At 35.2% G+C, this 19,556-nt stretch overlaps 2 protein-coding genes across 2 annotated transcripts; one reads left to right on the plus strand and one right to left on the minus strand.

Annotated features, from left to right (window-relative positions):
* Positions 1-2,146: 2,146 nt before the first annotated feature.
* Positions 2,147-2,686, minus strand: LOC145795846 (uncharacterized). Its single transcript, XM_082880773.1, has one exon. The coding sequence runs from the start codon at positions 2,684-2,686 to the stop codon at positions 2,147-2,149; it is 540 nt and encodes a 179-aa protein (XP_082736899.1).
* A 12,388-nt stretch (positions 2,687-15,074) lies between these two features.
* On the plus strand, positions 15,075-16,493 carry LOC114321608 (putative germin-like protein 2-1). The gene is made up of 2 exons (XM_028268781.2): positions 15,075-15,322; positions 15,787-16,493. Exons 1-2 carry the CDS (start codon positions 15,142-15,144, stop codon positions 16,335-16,337), a joined length of 732 nt encoding a protein of 243 aa, XP_028124582.2. The 5' UTR covers positions 15,075-15,141; the 3' UTR covers positions 16,338-16,493.
* Positions 16,494-19,556: the final 3,063 nt, after the last annotated feature.

Genomic DNA, 19,556 nt, shown 5'->3' on the forward strand with positions numbered 1-19,556 from the left:
ATATAAGTCACATTGGCTATCTGAAACTAAGAAAGCAAATGCAGTGCAGCAACATAATATGGTAATATGCTTACACTTTGGCATTTGAAGATTTCTTTTACTTGATTGATTACCAATTGGGAATCTCCAAATTTATTAACTGCATGAGCTTGTAATCCAATAAGTATCTCAAGTCCCATTATTAAAGCTTCATATTCAACTTGTTTATTAGAACAAGTAGTTTCATCCACTCTGAAACCATGTGTGGTTTCTACCCCTTATGGTGATTTTAATAACACCAATTCCAACCAAACCACTGGGTTTTGATCCATCGAACCACATTTGCCATGGCTCAACATTGGCTTTCTATTCGACATAGATGATCTATCAAGAAGTTAACCAAAACTTGTCATTTTACTGCTTTTTGAGGGACATATTCTAGATAAAACTCTGATAGAGCTAATATCCATTTGCCAATTCTTTCTTTCAACATAGGTCTAGATAACATGTACTTAACCAAGTCCGTGGTTGCAATTACCAAGACAACAGTAGGCAAAAGATAATATCTTAATTTCATTGTTGCAAAGTACAATGCAAGACACAACTTTTCTACAGCTGAGTATTTACATTCACAAGAATTTAAAAATGTACTAAGGTAATAAACTGCTTGCTCCTTGCCTTCTTCATTGTCCTGAGCTAGGAAAACTCCCAATGAATCTTCTGTTGCAGCAATGTATAACTTCAAGGGCTTGTCTCTCCTTGGTGGCATCAACATTGGAGGGTAGGCCAAGTAGGCTAAAGCAGCTTGATGCTCTATTGTCAACACAAACTCTTCTTCATTTTTCAACTTTAACAAAGAAGAAAATACTTTAGTTTTTCCTGCAGTGTTAGAAATAAATATTCGAAGGAAATTAACCTAGTCAAGGAGCTTTTGTAATTCTTTCATACTTGATAGAGGTTTGGCTTCAATGATGGCTTTGGCTTTGTTCTAATCAATCTGTATTCCTTCTTGTGCACTACATATCCCAAGAGGTTTCTAACTGATACACCAAAAGCACATTTGAGAGGATTAAGCTTCAACTTGAACTTTCTCATTCTTTCGAAAGTTGCTACGAAGTGAACCAAGTGTTCCCCCATAGACTGAGACTTTACAACAATATCATCAATGTAACATTCTACGTATCCTCCAATAAGATCATGAAAGATAGTATTCATTGTCCTCTAATATGTTGCCCCAGCATTCTTTAGACTAAATGGCATTTTCATCCATTCAAAGGTGCCAATATTCCCAGGACACCTGAATACTATCTTGTGGACATCCTCTTTTGCAATATAGATCTGGTTGTAACCAGAATGCCCATTCATCATAGAAAAAATCTTGTGCCTTGCTGAACTGTCCACCAATAGATCAACTATAGGCATGGGGTATTTATCTTTTAGAGTTTCCAAATTCAGATTTCTAAAATCGATGCATACCCTCGTCTTACCATTCTTTTTAACCACATGCACAATGTTAGACAACCATTCGACATACTTGGTTGTTCTAATGAAGCCTGCTTCAAGGAGCCTGAGAATCTCTTCCTTCACTTTCTGAACCACTTCAGGGCTCATCCGTCTTGGTTTTTGCTTGTGTGGCTTGAAGTTATAGGGAGCCTATGTTCCACTAATGACCTATCCAATCCAGGCAGTCCATTATAAGACCACACAAAACAATCCTTATATTGCTTTAGGACTACTAATAACTAGTTCCTGTTAATAGGACTTAACCAAGCACTGATATAAGTGGGTTGCTGTGCAGAACCTCCCTCTAAGTTGACGTCTTCCAAGGAGTCTTGTACTCGAGCACTTACTAATGCTTCTCCTTTGACTTCTTCTTTCTTCAAAGCAACTTCTTCATTTTATTTTGCTCCCACCTTCTCTGGTTCAACATCTTTGATTTCTTCTTCATAGACAAAATCTGTCTATAAGGCTTTTTCTTCCTTTATTTCCTGGACTTTTGTATCGATGTCCAATGCACAAAGGCCTGGCCTTTTGTTGTTCCTGATTACAGCCAACCACCATTGCTTTCTTCTCTTGTTCCTAAACCTTCTGGACTATTGACTTTATGTCCAATGCTGAAAGCTTGACTAAGGCTAAGGGTCTGGATTCTTGGTTCTTATCTTCTTGTCTACAACCAGGCATCATTGTCATCTTTGGCAATGAACTCTTCATTAGCACTCTTCTGCACTAAGTGCTTCAGGTGTGCTACTTCCTCATTAGCTGTCACTTCAGCTGTTCCATCAAGCTTCCTCAGTACACTGAGTGGTGCCACTCCTTCAGTGTATAACTTGGCCTCTGTAAAATCAACATAAGCGATAAAGGGTTGAAGGTTTGCGTTGATCTCCTCTGCCTCTCCATTGCTTAGGGCTATCATTATTTTCTGATGTAGAGAAGAAGACACATATTTGTCGGTGTGGATCCAATCCTTACCAAGCAAAGCATTATACTTGGCATTACTGTCTATAACAAAGAATGCTGTCATGCAATCTCTGGTTCCCACACTCAAGTTAATGGGTAGAATACCCAGAGCCATCTGCTTATCCCCAGTGAAACCAACAATGGTTGTCCGGGTTAGGATTAATCTGGGGTTTCTTTTTCCTAATTTTTTCATGGAGGACTTTGGAAGCAGGTTCACTGCTGCCTCATTGTCCACTAACACCCTATTCATTTGTATCTGTGGGGAAGTAGGTTTGGAAATACTCTGGTATCCTGATAGACGTTCCTGATCCTCTGATGGCCACCTAAAAAAAGGGATTAACACTGGTCGGGGGTGCCGGAATTAGCACTCCGATAAACAAGTTAGTATATGTCTCTAGTTTGCTTGTAACTTAAGTTTCTTTGGTCTGTTCTCACGTTCCTTTCTTTGGCTTATGTTCCTTTATTTATATTTTCTTTTGGGTCCTAGGGTCGGGCCCACTCTTGATCCATTGCACGTTTATTTATTCGGACGGAGCCGAATACAATATTTATCCTGATTATCCTCAGACCTGTATTCGGCTTTCTTGCATGTACATCAACATTATCCGGCTTCCACAATTACCCCCAAACATCCTATTAACACTAGTTAGTTGGCATGTTTGGTTTCGAACAGCGTGTTTGGTTTCGAACTTGAAAAGTTAAAGAAAAAATGGCGATTGACCTCATTTCAATGCATATGTCAGAACACACACGCTTTTTAGGCATCATTACATCTTCCCAACCCTTCGTACGCTTCCTTCATTTAATGCGATTTGAAACTATGTTGTCCCTTTGAATGTATGTTTTTTGAATACTCAAAGCATCTGGTCTGCCTTTCAGTATACCTCCTCCATTTCGTGACCTCTGCAACTTCCTCCCGTTTCTTATTGTCTCCTCTGCTTCTTGTAAGTTCTCTTCTCCTTCATTTTGAATCCTATTTCCTTATTTGTTTTTAGTTTTGTATTCTCCTTAGACTGTCTAGGATGAAAAAACATTTGAAAGACCTCCTTTCTGCGAATCAAATTTCTGGTTTTCGATGCCATTTTTCTATCCCTGACGATGTCCATCTGTCACTCGTGACAAACAACACCATTGATATGGAGAGGACTGATGAAAGTACAATCATCTTTCCTCTCCTATCAATTGCAGAGGGCGGAGTTCGTTTCCCCCTTCACCCATTTTTAAGGGTCGTCCTTCGCCACTGGGGTCTAATCCATTCCTAACCTAATGTAAATTTTTTTCGAATCATAATGGGAATTATAGAGTTGGACCGACGCCTTAGAATCAGTCTTGGTATACTTGCTATTCGACATTGTTATGCCGTGGCCAAATCTTTTGGCCGGCGGGGGCGCTATTTTCTCATGGCCAAGGACACTGACCATCACTTGGTGACTATGCTTGCCAGATAGCAAGCATGTTGATGATGTAATGGTCGTTGTCTGAGGCAACTGGGAATTCGGTGAGGGTGAAGATCACCTAGATCCCGTGCCTAGACGAAAAGGCGAACCAGGTGGCTGTGTAGTTCGTTATGTGTTTTTTTTTTGCTATATATTTGCCTTGCTTTCCTTCTATGTACTTATCATTTTATTTGTGCAAGAAACGATTTGAAGAAAGTTCTGGTTTCGACCGACGACACCGTACTTGTGAAAATTAAAGTCGCACTCCAGTTCTTTGGCCATCCAAACCTTTAGAACAAGGGAGGGCGGCCCACATTCTTCTAAGATACGAGCCGACTTACTTAACATATTTGAAAATAGACAACATTTCAATTCCGAGGGGCAAAGAGCAGCTTACGGCCCTTATCTTCCCCAACTTCAAAAACCTAAGGCAAATTGGTTTGGAAGCCTACGATTCGGAGTAGGTGGAGGAACAAGTAGCCGAAGAAGTCGCCGAGGAGTCGAACCAGTCAGAAGATAAAGTAGATGAGGCTCTAAACTTGGCCTTTGAGGAAGCCGGCCTCAATCCATCCAACCCTCCATCCACTTCAGGCCGAGGGGACGTCTCATATGAAGACATTTTTACAGACTTAGGGGACCTTCCCGGTGCATATCCTGAGAACATGGCTGGTGAGTCGCTCACGCAGCTGGCCATAAGGAAAAATGCTGAAAGGATGGCCACCCGAAGGACAGCCGAGACCATCTAATCTGAAACTCCACTAGTTGCCGTCACTAAGTCTTCTCTACCTGTTATTGTGGAAGAAATGTCTCAGACTGAAACGGCCAAGACGGAACAAGTAGAACAGGGGGATCAGGAGGTCGAGCAAAGGGGGGAAAAGCGCCCCGCTGAGCGCGAAGCTATCTCTAAGGAGGACCAAATCGATAAACAGCCGCATATTGAGGAGTCAGACTTGGTTGTTCTGTTCGCTGTTCGACCAAAGATAAGGAATGGGCTGATTGCTTCCGATGGGTCGGCCTTGAAAGATTCGGCCGTGGCCTTGAGCATGGCCTCCTCAATTTTCCTGCCGATCGACAGAGCCACTTTCCGGGCAGAGCCTGATTTACTATCAATTGCATTAGCCGCTCAATTAGCCTTGTTGGTACATTACTTGAGCCTTATCTGCAGTCTTCCGCCTAAATATATATATATTTTTAAATTTTTATAACTTTAATTCCTTGTTTTGCAGACGGTGGGCAGGATAACCGAAATCGGCCACCGTCAACATGACGCCATTGAACAAATCGGCTTGCTAAAAGTCGAAATTGAAAATGAAAAGAGCAAGGCTGTGGAAGCCTCTCAAAGAGTCGATTCCGAGGCAGCGAAAACGACGGAGGAACGTGCGAGAGCCGGCTCCGAGGCCGAAAAGGCGAAGAATTCTGAACAACTAAGGCTGGCCGCCGAAGAGAGGGCAAACACGAGTGAAGATGCGCTCAAGTTGGCCAAGGAGGTGATTGCCAAGCTGGAAGCTGATTTGGAAGAGTCAAAGAAGGAAAAGGAAATAGCCGACTCCGAGATTTCTAACGCGTTCCAAGCTGGAAAGGACGCCGCCTTAGAGAACTACGTGGAGGATGTGCCCAAGTTCAAGAATCGGGGCTTCAAACACGGCTGGCTCAAAGCCCTCACTGCCACTAATGTGACAACGGCGCAACCGATTCCATACAAGCAGGTGGACGTTGAGCCGCTGGAGTTTGACCCTGAAGATTGATTAGGGTGATGTTTTGATTTTTGTTAGGCATCTTGGATGCATAGTTTTTGTAGGTTTTTGTTAGTAGAGTTTCATTTCTTTACTTCGATTGGATGTTAAATGTAAGGTAATTTTCATGTGTAAAATGACTACTATCTGTACTTAATTCATTAATGAAAATTTCGTATGCTTTTCTGTCTACTGCATATACTATCTGCTTTCAATTTATTAATGAAAATTTTCTACGCTTTTGTCTGCTGCATATGAGTAAATTAAACATCCGATAAAAATGTTGCTGTTTTGGCTTAGCCGTACGTACAGGGGCCACAGGCTGCACGTGTGGGAGAGGACCGCAAGTGCGGGAAGCCAAGCTGCACATGCGAAATGTAGGGGAAATATTGGGTCACATACTGAAATAAATGCACGTGCAGGGATTAGTGCCGCACGTGCGGGAAGAAAGCTCTGCACGTGTGGGGGCACGTGCCGCATGTGCGGGACATGCACACTCCGAAAACTCTATTTTTTCCCTTCATTTGGGCTGTTTGTATCTCATTTTGTTGTATCTCTCTCTCTCTAAAAACACAACTCTCTCCCTTCTCTCTACATTTCTATCTCAAACCAAGATCAAAACCCTTGATCTTCCTCAATTCGTTTGAGATTCACCATTGGCTCATTTATCAAAGATTGAGAACATCTCTAGAACCACATAGTGTACGGTGGAGATCTCTTTTCAACACCATCAAAGCTAGGGTTTCATCTCCATTTCTTCATCAAGCTTGAGGTAGGGACATTCTTGAGTTATATATATAAGTTTTTCTATTTCAATGATGATTTTAAGAGTTTTCTTCTAGTTCTTATGTTGATTTCAACTTGGTGATTCAAAAATGTAGAGAGTTTTAAAAGTGGGTTTGTATTTCAACCCTTTTATAAATCCTAGAGGATTTTCATTCTATTAAATTTAAGAACAATGGTTTTTGATAGGTTCCACTAAAGAAAATGAGAATGTGTTGGGTTTTGATGAGAAACCCTAGAAATTTGGGGATTTTGGGACATATGGGCAAAACTTATGGATTTTCCCTCCTTCTTGTGTTCAATGAATGAGGGAGTGTAGATTTATCACATGTTTTGTTAAATAGAAAACCTTCTAGATGTATGAACAATGAGGAATTATATTTTAATTATTATTAAATACATGAGCATGTATAGTTGAGGAGTAGGGAATTGGTATGTACTAAGGATTGTGGGAATTGTAAAGTCTTTGAGATTTAATGTGGAAAACATAACATGTAGTCTTGAAGAGGCTAACTTGTTAGAAATTGTGCATGATGAGAAATGGTAATTGCTATGAGTTGAAGGCATATAAGTTATTTTGTGAAATAACATTGAAGAAATGAAATGAGAAATGTATTTATTCGATATTATGGTCAAGTTACTTGAATTGGAGAAATGCTATGAGGTATGGAAGAACATTGCATTGCATTCGCATGGAATTACATACTATGCATTGTGCAATTAGATTGGGAAGATTTACTTCAAGAAAGAAATAAATATATGTTTGGTAATGAAGTTAATGGAAATGTGTATGGGGTAAATACATTGGTAAGTTTAGTTAGGAGGTGTAGATGAATTGATAAGTTGGCCTGAGTGTCCACGGTGAAAGACCAGAAACCCGCGCGAATAGGTGTCGAGCCTTCCAGTTAATACCAGTAAAAATGACAATTTGGTAGTACTTGTATAGTCTACTGGCAAACACCAGCCTAGAGATTACCAGTGTCATATTTACTGCTCCCTGTTGATTAAAAGAATTGGAAGTTTGAAATTGAAAAGATTGTAAAGATTATTGAAAACATGGTGATTTTCAAGTTGTGCATTAAAAATGAAGTTCTTTTATAATGGCATGGCATGGTATCACATTTGCATATGTTGTTGAGAAATTTTGGATAACTGTATATACTTTGTGAGAATGCTCTACTGGGCTTTATCCTTACCCCTAAGGGATTTTGGTGCAGGTAAAGATATGGTGATCTTGTTGAGTTGATGGCGTGGATATGTTTTGTGAAAAGTAAATGGCTCTTTATTTTTGTTGTAAAGTTTTGTGATCTCGCCGAGTTGATGGCGTGGATATGTTTTGTGAAGAGTAAATGGCTCTTTTATTTTTGTTGTAAAGTTTTTGTAAGCCAAGGGCTAAACGTGTATGGGTCCGAGAGACCATTTTGTGTAACCGAGCTATTGCCTTGGAAGATGTAAGCCCCTAAGGGCATTTTAATTATTTGAGACTACATGCTTCACATGCTATAGATTCAAGTGTTTTCTTATTATTGAATGTGTATTGGCATGTGGAACCTTTGTATAAACCTTGGAGATTTTTGATGTAAAGGATGGAGAATGGTTGTATTTAATTAATGTATGTGGTTGATGTATTATCCATGTTGGGATTATTTTTGAGGCGTGACAGACCAAATGCTGTCGGTTCAATCCGGTTTGGTCGGTGCAAACGGTTTTATGATTTTTTTTTTCACCCCTAATAAATATGCAAACTCGCCTTCTCTTCTTCTTTCTCATCATTCCCAGAATTACCCAAATCCTTTTGCCACCCTCCTCCTCTCTCCTTCGTTGTCATATTCCCTACCACCACTACCACCACTACCACCACTACTATTACCAAGAAGCCTTTTAAGATTGAGAATTGGGGTTGTATTTTCATGTAACATTCAACTTATTTGCCATGAAAACTCCCAAAATCATGCCTTCAACTCATAAGCTATGGTTATGAAAAATTGATAATTGGGTTGCATTTGAACCTGAACCACTACAACAAAACAAGACTTTTACGGCACCAAATACTCGTCGTAGATACGATTTTACGACGCGCAAGGTAAAGTCGTATTATGACCAGTCATGGAAAGTCATGACTGGTCATAAAAACTTTTAACATCACATCTTATACATTATGTTTAATTTTTCTATGACTACTTTTGCACACTGTTAATGTAGGAGACAAACCATGACACTCAATGCTAGTAATTAAATATTTAACACAACGGCCTATTTTGCTCATCGTAGAATATGTATAATTTTTTTTAAAAATCCAGCAAGTTCTATTTCACCTATTCTGTACAATAAAAAATAACAGTACAAACAAATTTCACAGACATATATATATATATATATATATATATATATATAAGTATCAATCAATCACCAAAATATTATTTCGAACATCAAAAAAACTATTCATAAGTTTTGAACATCCAAAAACTGTATGTACATTCCAAACCATCTAAGAACTATGTTTCTAAACATAAAAAATTGTCCTCAACTTCAAAACCGTCCAAAAAGTTCTAAATTATTGATATTTAAGATACTACATTTTCAATTTTGACATCACTTTCTTGAAAGTGAGAAGAGTGCAGAAATATGTTGAGACTCTTGATATGTTGAAGATCAAACACTCAATGCCAAAGAGCAATAAAAGTCAAACCCCACAGTTTCAATCCCATTTCAACAGCAACAAGCGAGGTGTTCAGTTGAGCATTTGTGAGGCCGAGATGCTGTGGTTGTTTGCCTATACAAGTGCATCAATATCAACTTGTATATGATTTTCAGGTTGGGTAATTTGCTATGAGCCACTGTTAGCAACTGAAGTGGAAGAGCCAAAGTTGTTCTTTGTGGCAGCAGCATCTCCCAAGTCGTAAAAAAATCATCGTTATTAGCATTCACGATCTACACAATAGACATGTCGTGGTTGGGAAATTATTTACGATATGCAAAATAAAGCAAATCGTAAAAGTGAGAAACCACAGCTTGCATTTACTGTATGTTGTTAATGTAAAGTCGTAAAAACTCAATTTTGTTGTAGTGTAAAATTTGACTAAAATTCAGCTTTATAGCAAACAGGGCCGCGATGGTCGCTCGAGCTCAGGAACTGGCACTCGAGCGACAAGACTAATATGCATGTAATGCATTAAGTGTCTTCACTAGAGCTAGTGAAAGGTTCACTTGAGTGCACAATAACGCTTCTCAGTATTTTTGTAGACAGTGAAAACTACTAGCACCAAGGTTTCTTCGCTCGAGCCAGACTTCCTTCGCTTGAGCGAGGAAGCCAGATTTCCCGATAACATTACAACTCGATATAATGTTTGTTCACAGAATTGGCAACACAAAGGGACCCAACATAACCAATCATGTCCCAAAATTGGGGAAATATCCAATCATGTTGTTACCGTGCGCGGGTATGTAACTTGCCAACTTCTGGTGAGGCTAGTTATTGGGGCTCTAATACCAACAACACCTTGTTAATCCTTGGAATGCTCATCATTATGTAAATGTTTTCAAGTCAAGTTATGCAATGTCTTGCCAAGTTAAAGTTATGTCCAAATTATGATTTGATGCTACGTTCAAAAGTTTGTCAGTTTTCATTCATTTACCACTTTATTGTATTATTATTCATTGGGTAATGGGTCACTCTCTCTTATATATACGTAGGTGGTGAAGAGTTCAATTATGAAGAGAGGTTTGAATAGAAGCCGGTCTTGTATGCTCATACTAGATTTGTAAAGCCTTGTCATATGTCTTGTATTTTATTTTTGTAATATAACAATCCAAGAGGAATGTAGGCTTTCATTTTATATACTTATGCACCGCTTTGAATGGATGTTTTCAAATGGACTCAATACTTCAAAGTAGAAAATTTGCCCCAATTATTATATGAGTCCAACTTGTTTTGTAAGTTAGGCCTCTGGTAGTCTAGGACTATTGGCCGATCACTGCACCATCTTGTTTGGGGTGGGTTGGAATCATCACAGAGTAGTTTCTAGCATGATTTGGACAAACTCATTGATTTAACACTAGGAAAAAATCACCACCACCGCTACTCGACAGCATAGACCACCAACACCTCACGATTGTTTTGCCAACCTAATTGCACCATACCACTATTGGACTACATATATACACAATACTGACATTCTCAAGATAGTTTCATATAATTGTACTGATTTATCTTTTAATACCAATAAAACAAGTGTAACTCATTCGGGCGATGCATAGACACATATAAAATAAAACGTGAAATTTACATTTCAATCTCAAATAGATGGCAACATTATTTTTCAAGTATATTACTAACAGCATGATTGATGGTCAGGGATAAAGTGTTATAAGAATTTATTCTTTAAAATATAGTGTAATTGTACCCAATTTGTGGACTTGCCTAAATTTTTCAAAATTTTTTGAGAGGTTAGTGTAATTTACCCTAGATTATATGAGCATTAAGAATTTGAAAATTTTCCTGATTTAAATTTAGCAAAATTATGAAAATTTCCTCACACTATCAACAAATACAAAAATAGCTCATATTAAATCCGAATTTATAAAACAGCCATAAGAGAAAATATATATATATATATATATATATATATATATATATATCATTATTAAAATTACAAAAGTACCCTTTATTCTTTAACCAAAAAATTTCAAAATAACCAAAAAAATTTTCTTGAAAATGTTTCTTAATATAAATTAGGGAAAATCGGTCTAGGGTCCCTCTCCCACTTTTCGTAATGGAAGACATCCACAAAATTATTTTTTGATGTCTAAGGTCCTTTAACATATATGAGAGTCTCTTTCTCTTTCTTTCTCTCTCTTCACTGTTCATGATTTCTCTCTCTCTCTCCCTCCCATCTCATCTTCTGATCACCAAACCCACCATCGGAGGTCTCGCCTGGTCCTGTGTTTGTTGAATCGAAGGCCTCTGTTTTATCTTCAATATGGCCTGCGAAACTTCTCCAATCGAAGGCCACCTTCTGGGTGTTTTGTGCAAGCATTTGTGGGCAATGCTAGCTAGGCCTCTCACTTCTACAATGTTATACTCTCCCACAAGTCGCTCGTCAAGAATTTCATCCACACCATCCGGGCTCATAGCCGCCTTAGAAACAACAATAACAATAATAAAACTTTTCAATAGAAAAGTCAAAGTTCACTGGAAGGATTGACTCTGCTATGAAGAGCGAAAAAGACTTACAAGATTGACATATTCCATTAAGTTTTGATGAGGGTGGACGGCTGTGATGAGTTCAAAAAGGATAATGCCAAAACTGTATATGTCACTCTTCATCGTGGACTGAAATTTCTCTGGATCAAATTTCTCTGGGCCAGAATTTCTCTGGACTGAAATTTCTCTGGACCAAATTTCTCTGGACTGAAATTTCTCTGGACCAAATTTCTCTGGGCCAGAATTTCTCTGGACCAATTTTCTTTGGACTGAAATTTCTCTGGACTGAAATTTCTCTGGACCAAATTTCTCTGGGCCAGAATTTCTCTGGACCAATTTTCTCTGGACTGAAATTTCTCTGGACTGAAATTTCTCTGGATCAAGGTTAAGGGACCTTAGACATTATGAAAATATTGTTGATGGACCTTAGACATTATGAAAATATTGGGTGTCCTTTATGCTATAAAATCATAATACCAGGGACCTGAAAAAAAATACCCCTATAAATTATAATTAATATAATTATATTTCAAAAGCTCATGATAACAAGTATAACTTTTAGTTTGTATTTTCATTTGTTGACATGAATATAACCTGACCCATGCGCAACTCGACCTTCTCTTAATATTTTAAAAATTATAAAATCCTCTTCAAATTTTAAAGTCAATTTAAAATAATCCTACTTTGTTAATTAAGAGGTATGTTATATATCATTTAAAAAAATTTCACTTCTTTAAGTGATTTCTCATGAGACATGATGGTTACATCATTTTTAAAATATGAGGAGCCTCATATATACAGTGGATCATTTATCACACGAATACATATAAGTGGGAAAATAATTACAATGATTAATAGCAATTCTCATTATTTAACCATCAATTGACCAACTATTTTTGCTAATATCATTCTTATTTCCCATAATATATATCTACACCTATTTTTATTATCAAGGTAATAAATTTATTTGATGAAAAAATGAAATATAAAAAAAAAATATAATTTTCTCCTTTTTTTTGTGGACTACATTTCGGATCCCCTCTCCTCTAAACCTCAAAAAATATATATTCAAAATAATTTTAAAAAAAAAAATCAAAACTAAAGGAGTATTTAGAGGCTGTACTTGGTGGAGGTTAAAGGGAATTGGTGGAGGCTTGAGAAAGGGTCTCGCTATTTTTTTTATTTATTAGCAAAATGAAATAATTTTATTAATAAAATTTAATATAAAAATAGTACTGACACAATTGTCAATAAAGAAACGGCTTAAAAAAAAATATATGATTTGCTAATTGTGTTAGAAAACATGTGTTTCCGCCCTCCAATTCATCCCCAAAAAAATATGTTTATTTGATGCTTGCAATACAAAATTAATGACAACAAAACAAGACACACCCCTCAAGTATAGCTCAATTAAAAATAATTAAAAATTAATTGATTGTAATCTACTTTTAAATTATTTTCATCATTAATTCGTTAGTTATATAAATAAAAAATTAATGTAATCATTTTTACTTTTTTTTTTGTATTTACACACCACTTGTATTAGTTCCATTTGCTTTAAATCATCTTAGGGTAAATTATCAATAGGTCTTAACAGTTAAACTTAATTCTCATAAAGTCCGTTTAAAATTGTAGTTAAAAATAATTTTTTGTGATATTTTTTTGCATATGTTGCTAAAAATTAGCAATTAGTGACTTTTGCTGTTATGGTTTCTATAAATTGTCACTAAAACTTACAATTAGTAACATTTTTCTTAGACGAATTTTTCAAACTGTCGCTGAAAGTTGAAAATTAGTGACTTTTTTTGGGATAATTTTTTAAATGGTCGCTAAAACATATAATTACTGATATTTTTTATGACAATTTTTAATCTATCGTTGAAAATTAATAATTATTGACGTTTTTTTAGTAGTGTTTGATGAAAAACGTCATTAATTATCATAGGACCTATTAGACAATAAGTTCACCTGTTAGGACTTACAAGCAAGTCTCTCCTAACCTTATTCAAAGATGATTCAATATAATTATATACCAAACTTACAAGATTTATTATATTTTTTTGCAAATCTAAAAAATGGTCATTATAATTTACTTAATGAAAAATGGATTGGTGCAGTTGAAGAATCATTGATCATGTAACCATGGAAGACTGGGTAAAAACACATTACCATATGCTTTGTATTAGAAAATATGAGACAAATTCATCAATGACTCTTAAACATTATATATACCTATGTCAATGCCATGCTGGCTTTGTTACCTCATTATGGGACCTACATTTTTATGTTGATTTTTGAAATACAAGGTAATAAATGTGGCAAAACGAATAGTATGTAGCAATGCAGACCACCAAATAACAACTCCGTTGAAAATATAATCACAAATAAAAAATTTATTTTACTTTACAAATTATCATTTAAAAATCAAATTTAATCCATACTTTTTTTGTTACATTAATTTTATAGCTAAATTATTTGATTTTGAATCAATTTTATAATCAAACAAAATTTACTAACATGCCACTAAAACTTTTATTTTAGAAAAAATTATGCAAATAGTCCCTATAGTTTACACGATATGTCAAATTCGTCTATGCAGTTTCAATTTGCTCGATTTTGCCACTTAATTTAACGAATTGTGTCATTTTAGTCTAATAAATAACGGTTGTTAAGTTAATTTAACAAAAAGTCAAACAATGTGTCAATTTGGTTCCTATATTTTTCACAATGTATCAATTTAGTCCCTGTCAAAATTGAGAAAATTGAAACTACAGGGACCAAATTGAAACTACAGGGACCAAATTGACATATTGTTTAACCTTTCGTTAAATTAACTTAACAAACATTATTTATTGTACTAAAATGACACAATCCGTTAAATTAAAAAGCAAAATCGAGCAAATTGAAACTATAGAAACTAAATTGACACATCGTGTAAACTATAAGGACTATTTGCATAATTTACCCTTTATTTTATAACCTAACCAATCTTCAAAATTAGACTCATGAATATTTTTTTGACTAATTAGTATAATAACATATTGGTTTGTTATTTATTTTTAATTATTATTCCTTTTTTGTTTTGGTAAAAGAAATCATCCATTAATTTTAAATAATTCAGTATATTAATCATTTATCAGTTTTTTAATTTTCAATAAACTTTATTGGGGTCTTTAAAATTCAGATTTTTTTTATTTTATGAAATAGTATAATAGCTAAAAAAAATTAAACCTTTTCAAAAAAAAGAATCAATTTTCATAACCAAAGCGACGATATTTTTATTTTTTTTCCTTCAAATAGATGATTTTCTGGCTTTGGGCCAAAGCCACCCTGATGTCGATGTAAGCAGTTAGAAGAAGAAAATAGAAACGTGTCATGTTGATGTGGATGTTGATGTAAGAACCGTTCATATCGCTGAATTCAATGGTGGTTGAGGAAAAAAGTTACCCATTGAGGACTCGGTAATTCTTGTCATACCAATAGGAAATAATATAATCACAAATTCAACTACTCTTCTCCCTATCTATATCTATAAATAGTCAGGTGTTCCATGTTAGATATCTATCACCTCCTTCAAATTTTGTGCTTTTGCTTTCAATTGATAAAAATGGGCACTCACTTCATCCTTGCAGCCATAGCCATCATGGCCTTGGCTTCTACCCTTGCCTCTGCTTCTGACCCAAGTCAACTGCAGGACTTTTGTGTTGCTGTCAAAGACTCCAAATCTGCTGGTATATTTTTTACTCACCTCTATCTCTCAACTTTTTAAATTCCAAACTCAAGTCTCATACTTTCAAATATGATTTTAGTGGCAAATTTAATTTAATAAAAAACAAAGCCCAATTACTATATTTTTCTGTCATTTTAGTAATCAACATTTAATTGTGGCAATTTCACTTTCAAAGGATTACATGTGTATCAAAGTTATCTTCCAAACTCGCTTCATTAGTATTCATCGTAAAAAATAAGTATTATTTTTGGAACAAAATATACACATAAGCTAAAAAAGGTTAATTGCACTTTTGCTGCCTGAAATATACTCTAACATTTTAATTGTTTAAGTTTGTAAATGGTTGGTTTTTATCTTCTTAGATTAGATCATCGTAAAAATATTGAAATTCTATTATTTTATATAAGATTTTCTTTCTTTCACCCAATCCTTACTGAAGCACCACTTGATTTCATTTTCATACAGTTTTCGTGAATGGCAAGTTCTGCAACGACCCAAAGCTCGCCACAGCCAATGACTTTTTCTACTCTGGCCTCCTCACTCCACGAAACACATCTAATCCAGTTGGATCGACAGTCACTCCTGTAAATGTCATGCAAATACCAGGCCTCAATACTCTTGGTGTCTCCTTAGCTCGCATTGACTTTGCACCTTATGGCCTCAACCCACCCCACACACACCCTCGCGGAACTGAGATTCTCGTGGTCTTGGAGGGTACTCTCTATGTCGGCTTCGTGACCTCCAACCCTGATAACCGTCTCTTTACAAAGGTTTTGTACGCAGGAGATGTTTTTGTGTTCCCACAAGGTCTCATTCACTTCCAGTTTAATCAGGGAAAGACTAATGCAGTAGCTCTTGTTGCCTTCGGTAGCCAAAATCCCGGTGTCATTACCATTGCTAATGCAGTGTTTGGGTCAAATCCAAAAATTTCTGATGATGTTCTTGCCAAGGCATTCCAAGTGGACAAGAAGGTGGTAGACCAACTTCAAGCTCAATTCTGGTGGCCCAACAACTAGAGAAATAAACAAAAAGAAAGTACCCACATGAATCTATTTTCTGTTAAAATTTAAATAAGTATGATTTAATATAGCATGAATAAGTGGGGTTGGTCGTGGATGATTTCCTTATAATTGTTTTCCTATATTTTTACAATACCAAAGTTTGCTAAATAATACTCTCTCTCTCTCTCTCTCTCTCTCTCTCTCTCTCTCATAAGGATGCCACCCTCTTGATCTTTCTCCAGTCTCCCAAATTCAATAGTTGGGAGACCGCAATGGACCATCAAACCTTTGGTTATTAAAATTAAAAAATCTTAAAATCTCCCAGATATTGATTTATGATTATATATCAATTTTAAACTATAAATAATAATCTCAATCAAATAATCAAAGACAAATTAACACAATGATTTAATGTGAAAAAATCACAATTGGAGCAGCTCCAATTATGATAAAAAATTACGGCTCAAAACCACAAAACAATCCACTAATTAAGAAGAAAAAAAGGAATTATACAAATGTACTCTCAATTACCTAGCAAATCCACACCCAAATTGAACCGACCCCTATGTGCCTTTTCCACCACCGTCTTCACGTTGGAATTGTCTTGCCCAACGTTAAATTCACAATGTCGATATTTAATCCACGATGATGAGTCGCTTTGGAATCCACCAAAACTTCAAGCCCAAGTTCCACACTATACACCGAAGAACAACTCTCTCTTTTTTGAATAATCGAAAACAAACAAACCCTTGATGATGTTGATATCAAGTTTACGGATCCATTGATCACTCTTAAATCATCAAGGAAATACTCAGAAAGCACCCTCAAATATAAAACACACTTTGTATCTTGTTCCTTTTTAAAAAATTGGACGGCACAAACCCTAGAAACAGCGAACAGTGCACTTTATGGAAAACAGGATCGCACAGACCGCTCAAGCACACATTTCACCGCTTAAGCGGTGTGACTAAAGCGGTGCGAAACATATAGGCTGACCACTCAAGCGTAACTTTCACCGCTCGAGCGGTAAAAAATTTTTCCCAAAAGTTTAGGCTCTCTGTAAAAATACTGGATGATCATTGTCAGAGAAGTGGCAAACATGAAAGAATTAAGATCATAAACTCTTCTGCAAGACACAATGTGGGTTGGATTCACATCTTAAAACTCAAAGCCTAACTAAAATAAAAGATTGAATAAACTTACAATTGAAAAGTATTTTGTCAAACAGGATTGTCAATAACAAAAACTTAACAGAAATCCTCAAATTGGTCTAACTTGGTTATACTCTTTATGTGGACGATTTTAGAATTTAGAAACAAGGCAAAATATTAAAAAATAATTCTAACGGACCATTTAAAATTTTCTAGTGAGGTATAGCTATTTGCCTATTTTTTAATATTAAAAAATAATTCCAACAGACCATCTAAAATTTTCCAGTGAGGTACATCCATTTGCCTATATATATATATATATATATATATTGGTAAATTATAAATACATCGCTTGAGGTTTGCTTAAAGTGCAGATTGCCTTCTGTAATTTGGAAAATTGCAAATACCTCCTTCTTAGAATTTTTTATTTAACAAAATTAACTAAAAAAATGAAATTCATAATTGTTCTCCTATAAAATAATAAAATTATCTAAATTATTAATTGAAACATATTTGTAACATCATTAAAAATTGTTAAGTGTCTTGATGATTTATTAATAAAAGGGACGATTTGTTATGAAATTAAAAATCTCACAGGGTGGAATGTAATTTCCAGAATCACATGAGACTATTCATATTTTAATCAAATCGCAGGAGGTGTATTTCTTTTTTTCTTTTTTTTTTCCCCCTACTTTTTGCTAGCCAAATTTAGCTGGTCAAAATCACTAGCTAAACATTAAAACAATTATTTACTCCTCAATTTGCTTCTTCCTCTCTCCTTTTTCATCTTTTCATAAAAAAACATTAAAAAAAATAATCTTCTATAATAACTAGCTAAGTGCATCTGTAATGGGCTCTTTGTTGGTTATTGTGGCTACTTTCAATCCATTTTAATCCCTCCAGCAGGATAGCTACTACAATAACTATTTTAACACTCTGCTAGCTGCATTTGAAGAGATTTGGACGCTTCTTTTAACACTTTGTATGAATGGATCGGCAAAATATATAGTAATGTTGGAGCACATATAAAAAAAATTCTAAAAGTAAACAATGTCTTTTTTATATTTTAATTAATGTAATATAAAGAGTAGCGTTCGAGTTGCTAATAAAGATTATTATTGGAGTAAATGTTAGTTTAAACGAGTTACTAAGATAAGGATTATTTTTTATATGTACTATTTAGCTAGTAAAAATAGCTATAGCCTTATAATAACGTATTATTAGTTAAAATTCTTTTCTTTTTTCTAGAAAGAATGCAAACTCAATCACAATGTGCGCAGGTATAATGACTAAACACCCTTGGAAGGAATTTGTAAGTTTTGAGTGAAGTCTAGATCCATGAGAATACTCTTAAAACAATAGAGTTTCTACTTCATATGAAGGAGAAAAGATATGTTCTTTTGCAAGATGATTGAAACACAAGGAACATCACAACAAATTAAGGTTTTAGAAAAAAATTTATGGACAAAATCATTTTTATAGGCGAAATATTTTAATTATCAAAAGTGTCATTGTTGAACTTTTAGTGACAAAATTTAACATTTAGTGATAAATTACTATCCTTTTATGATCAAAATTTTTCTCTCAAAAATTAAACTTTTTTGGCACCAAATTATTTTGATCTTAAAGGTGCATTTATTAGCAACATTTTCAAAATTGTTGCCAAAAGTTTTATTTTTTTATTTTTTATTTTTTATTTTACATATTGAGAGGACTTTTTAGATGTGATGCCCCAAATTTTGGGAAAATCGAAAACATAATACAACAGTACACCGGGATTTAACTAGCAGATACACAACATTTTTAAGCACAAAATACAAATAATTACACTAAAAGAAAATATTAATAATAGTTACAGATAAATTTTTTCAAGTCTTTAAATATAGATCAGTTTCTTGATACAAAAAGATCATCCAAAATACAGAAAGTAGAAAATCTAATATCTAAGGCAGCCATGGTTCCTCAAAGCTTTTAGGGATTCCGTACTCGGTGTAAAACTCGCCTTCACCTGGCATAAAACACCATGAGCTTGGAATCCCCAGTAAACACACACACCTCGTCCGTTTTCCCATTCCAAATACAC

Source organism: Camellia sinensis, chromosome 7 (genome assembly GCF_055761805.1).
Source record: "Camellia sinensis isolate YWXY chromosome 7, ASM5576180v1, whole genome shotgun sequence".
Taxonomy (NCBI): Eukaryota; Viridiplantae; Streptophyta; class Magnoliopsida; order Ericales; family Theaceae; genus Camellia; species Camellia sinensis.

Coding starts and splice junctions, on each gene's coding strand:
- LOC145795846 (XM_082880773.1), bottom strand. CDS start 2,686: ATGAATAGGGTGTTAGTGGACAATGAGGCAGCAGTGAACCTGCTTCCA.
- LOC114321608 (XM_028268781.2), top strand. CDS start 15,142: ATGTTAGATATCTATCACCTCCTTCAAATTTTGTGCTTTTGCTTTCAA. Junction 15,323..15,786: donor CAAAGACTCCAAATCTGCTG/GTATATTTTTTA, acceptor ATTTTCATACAG/TTTTCGTGAATGGCAAGTTC.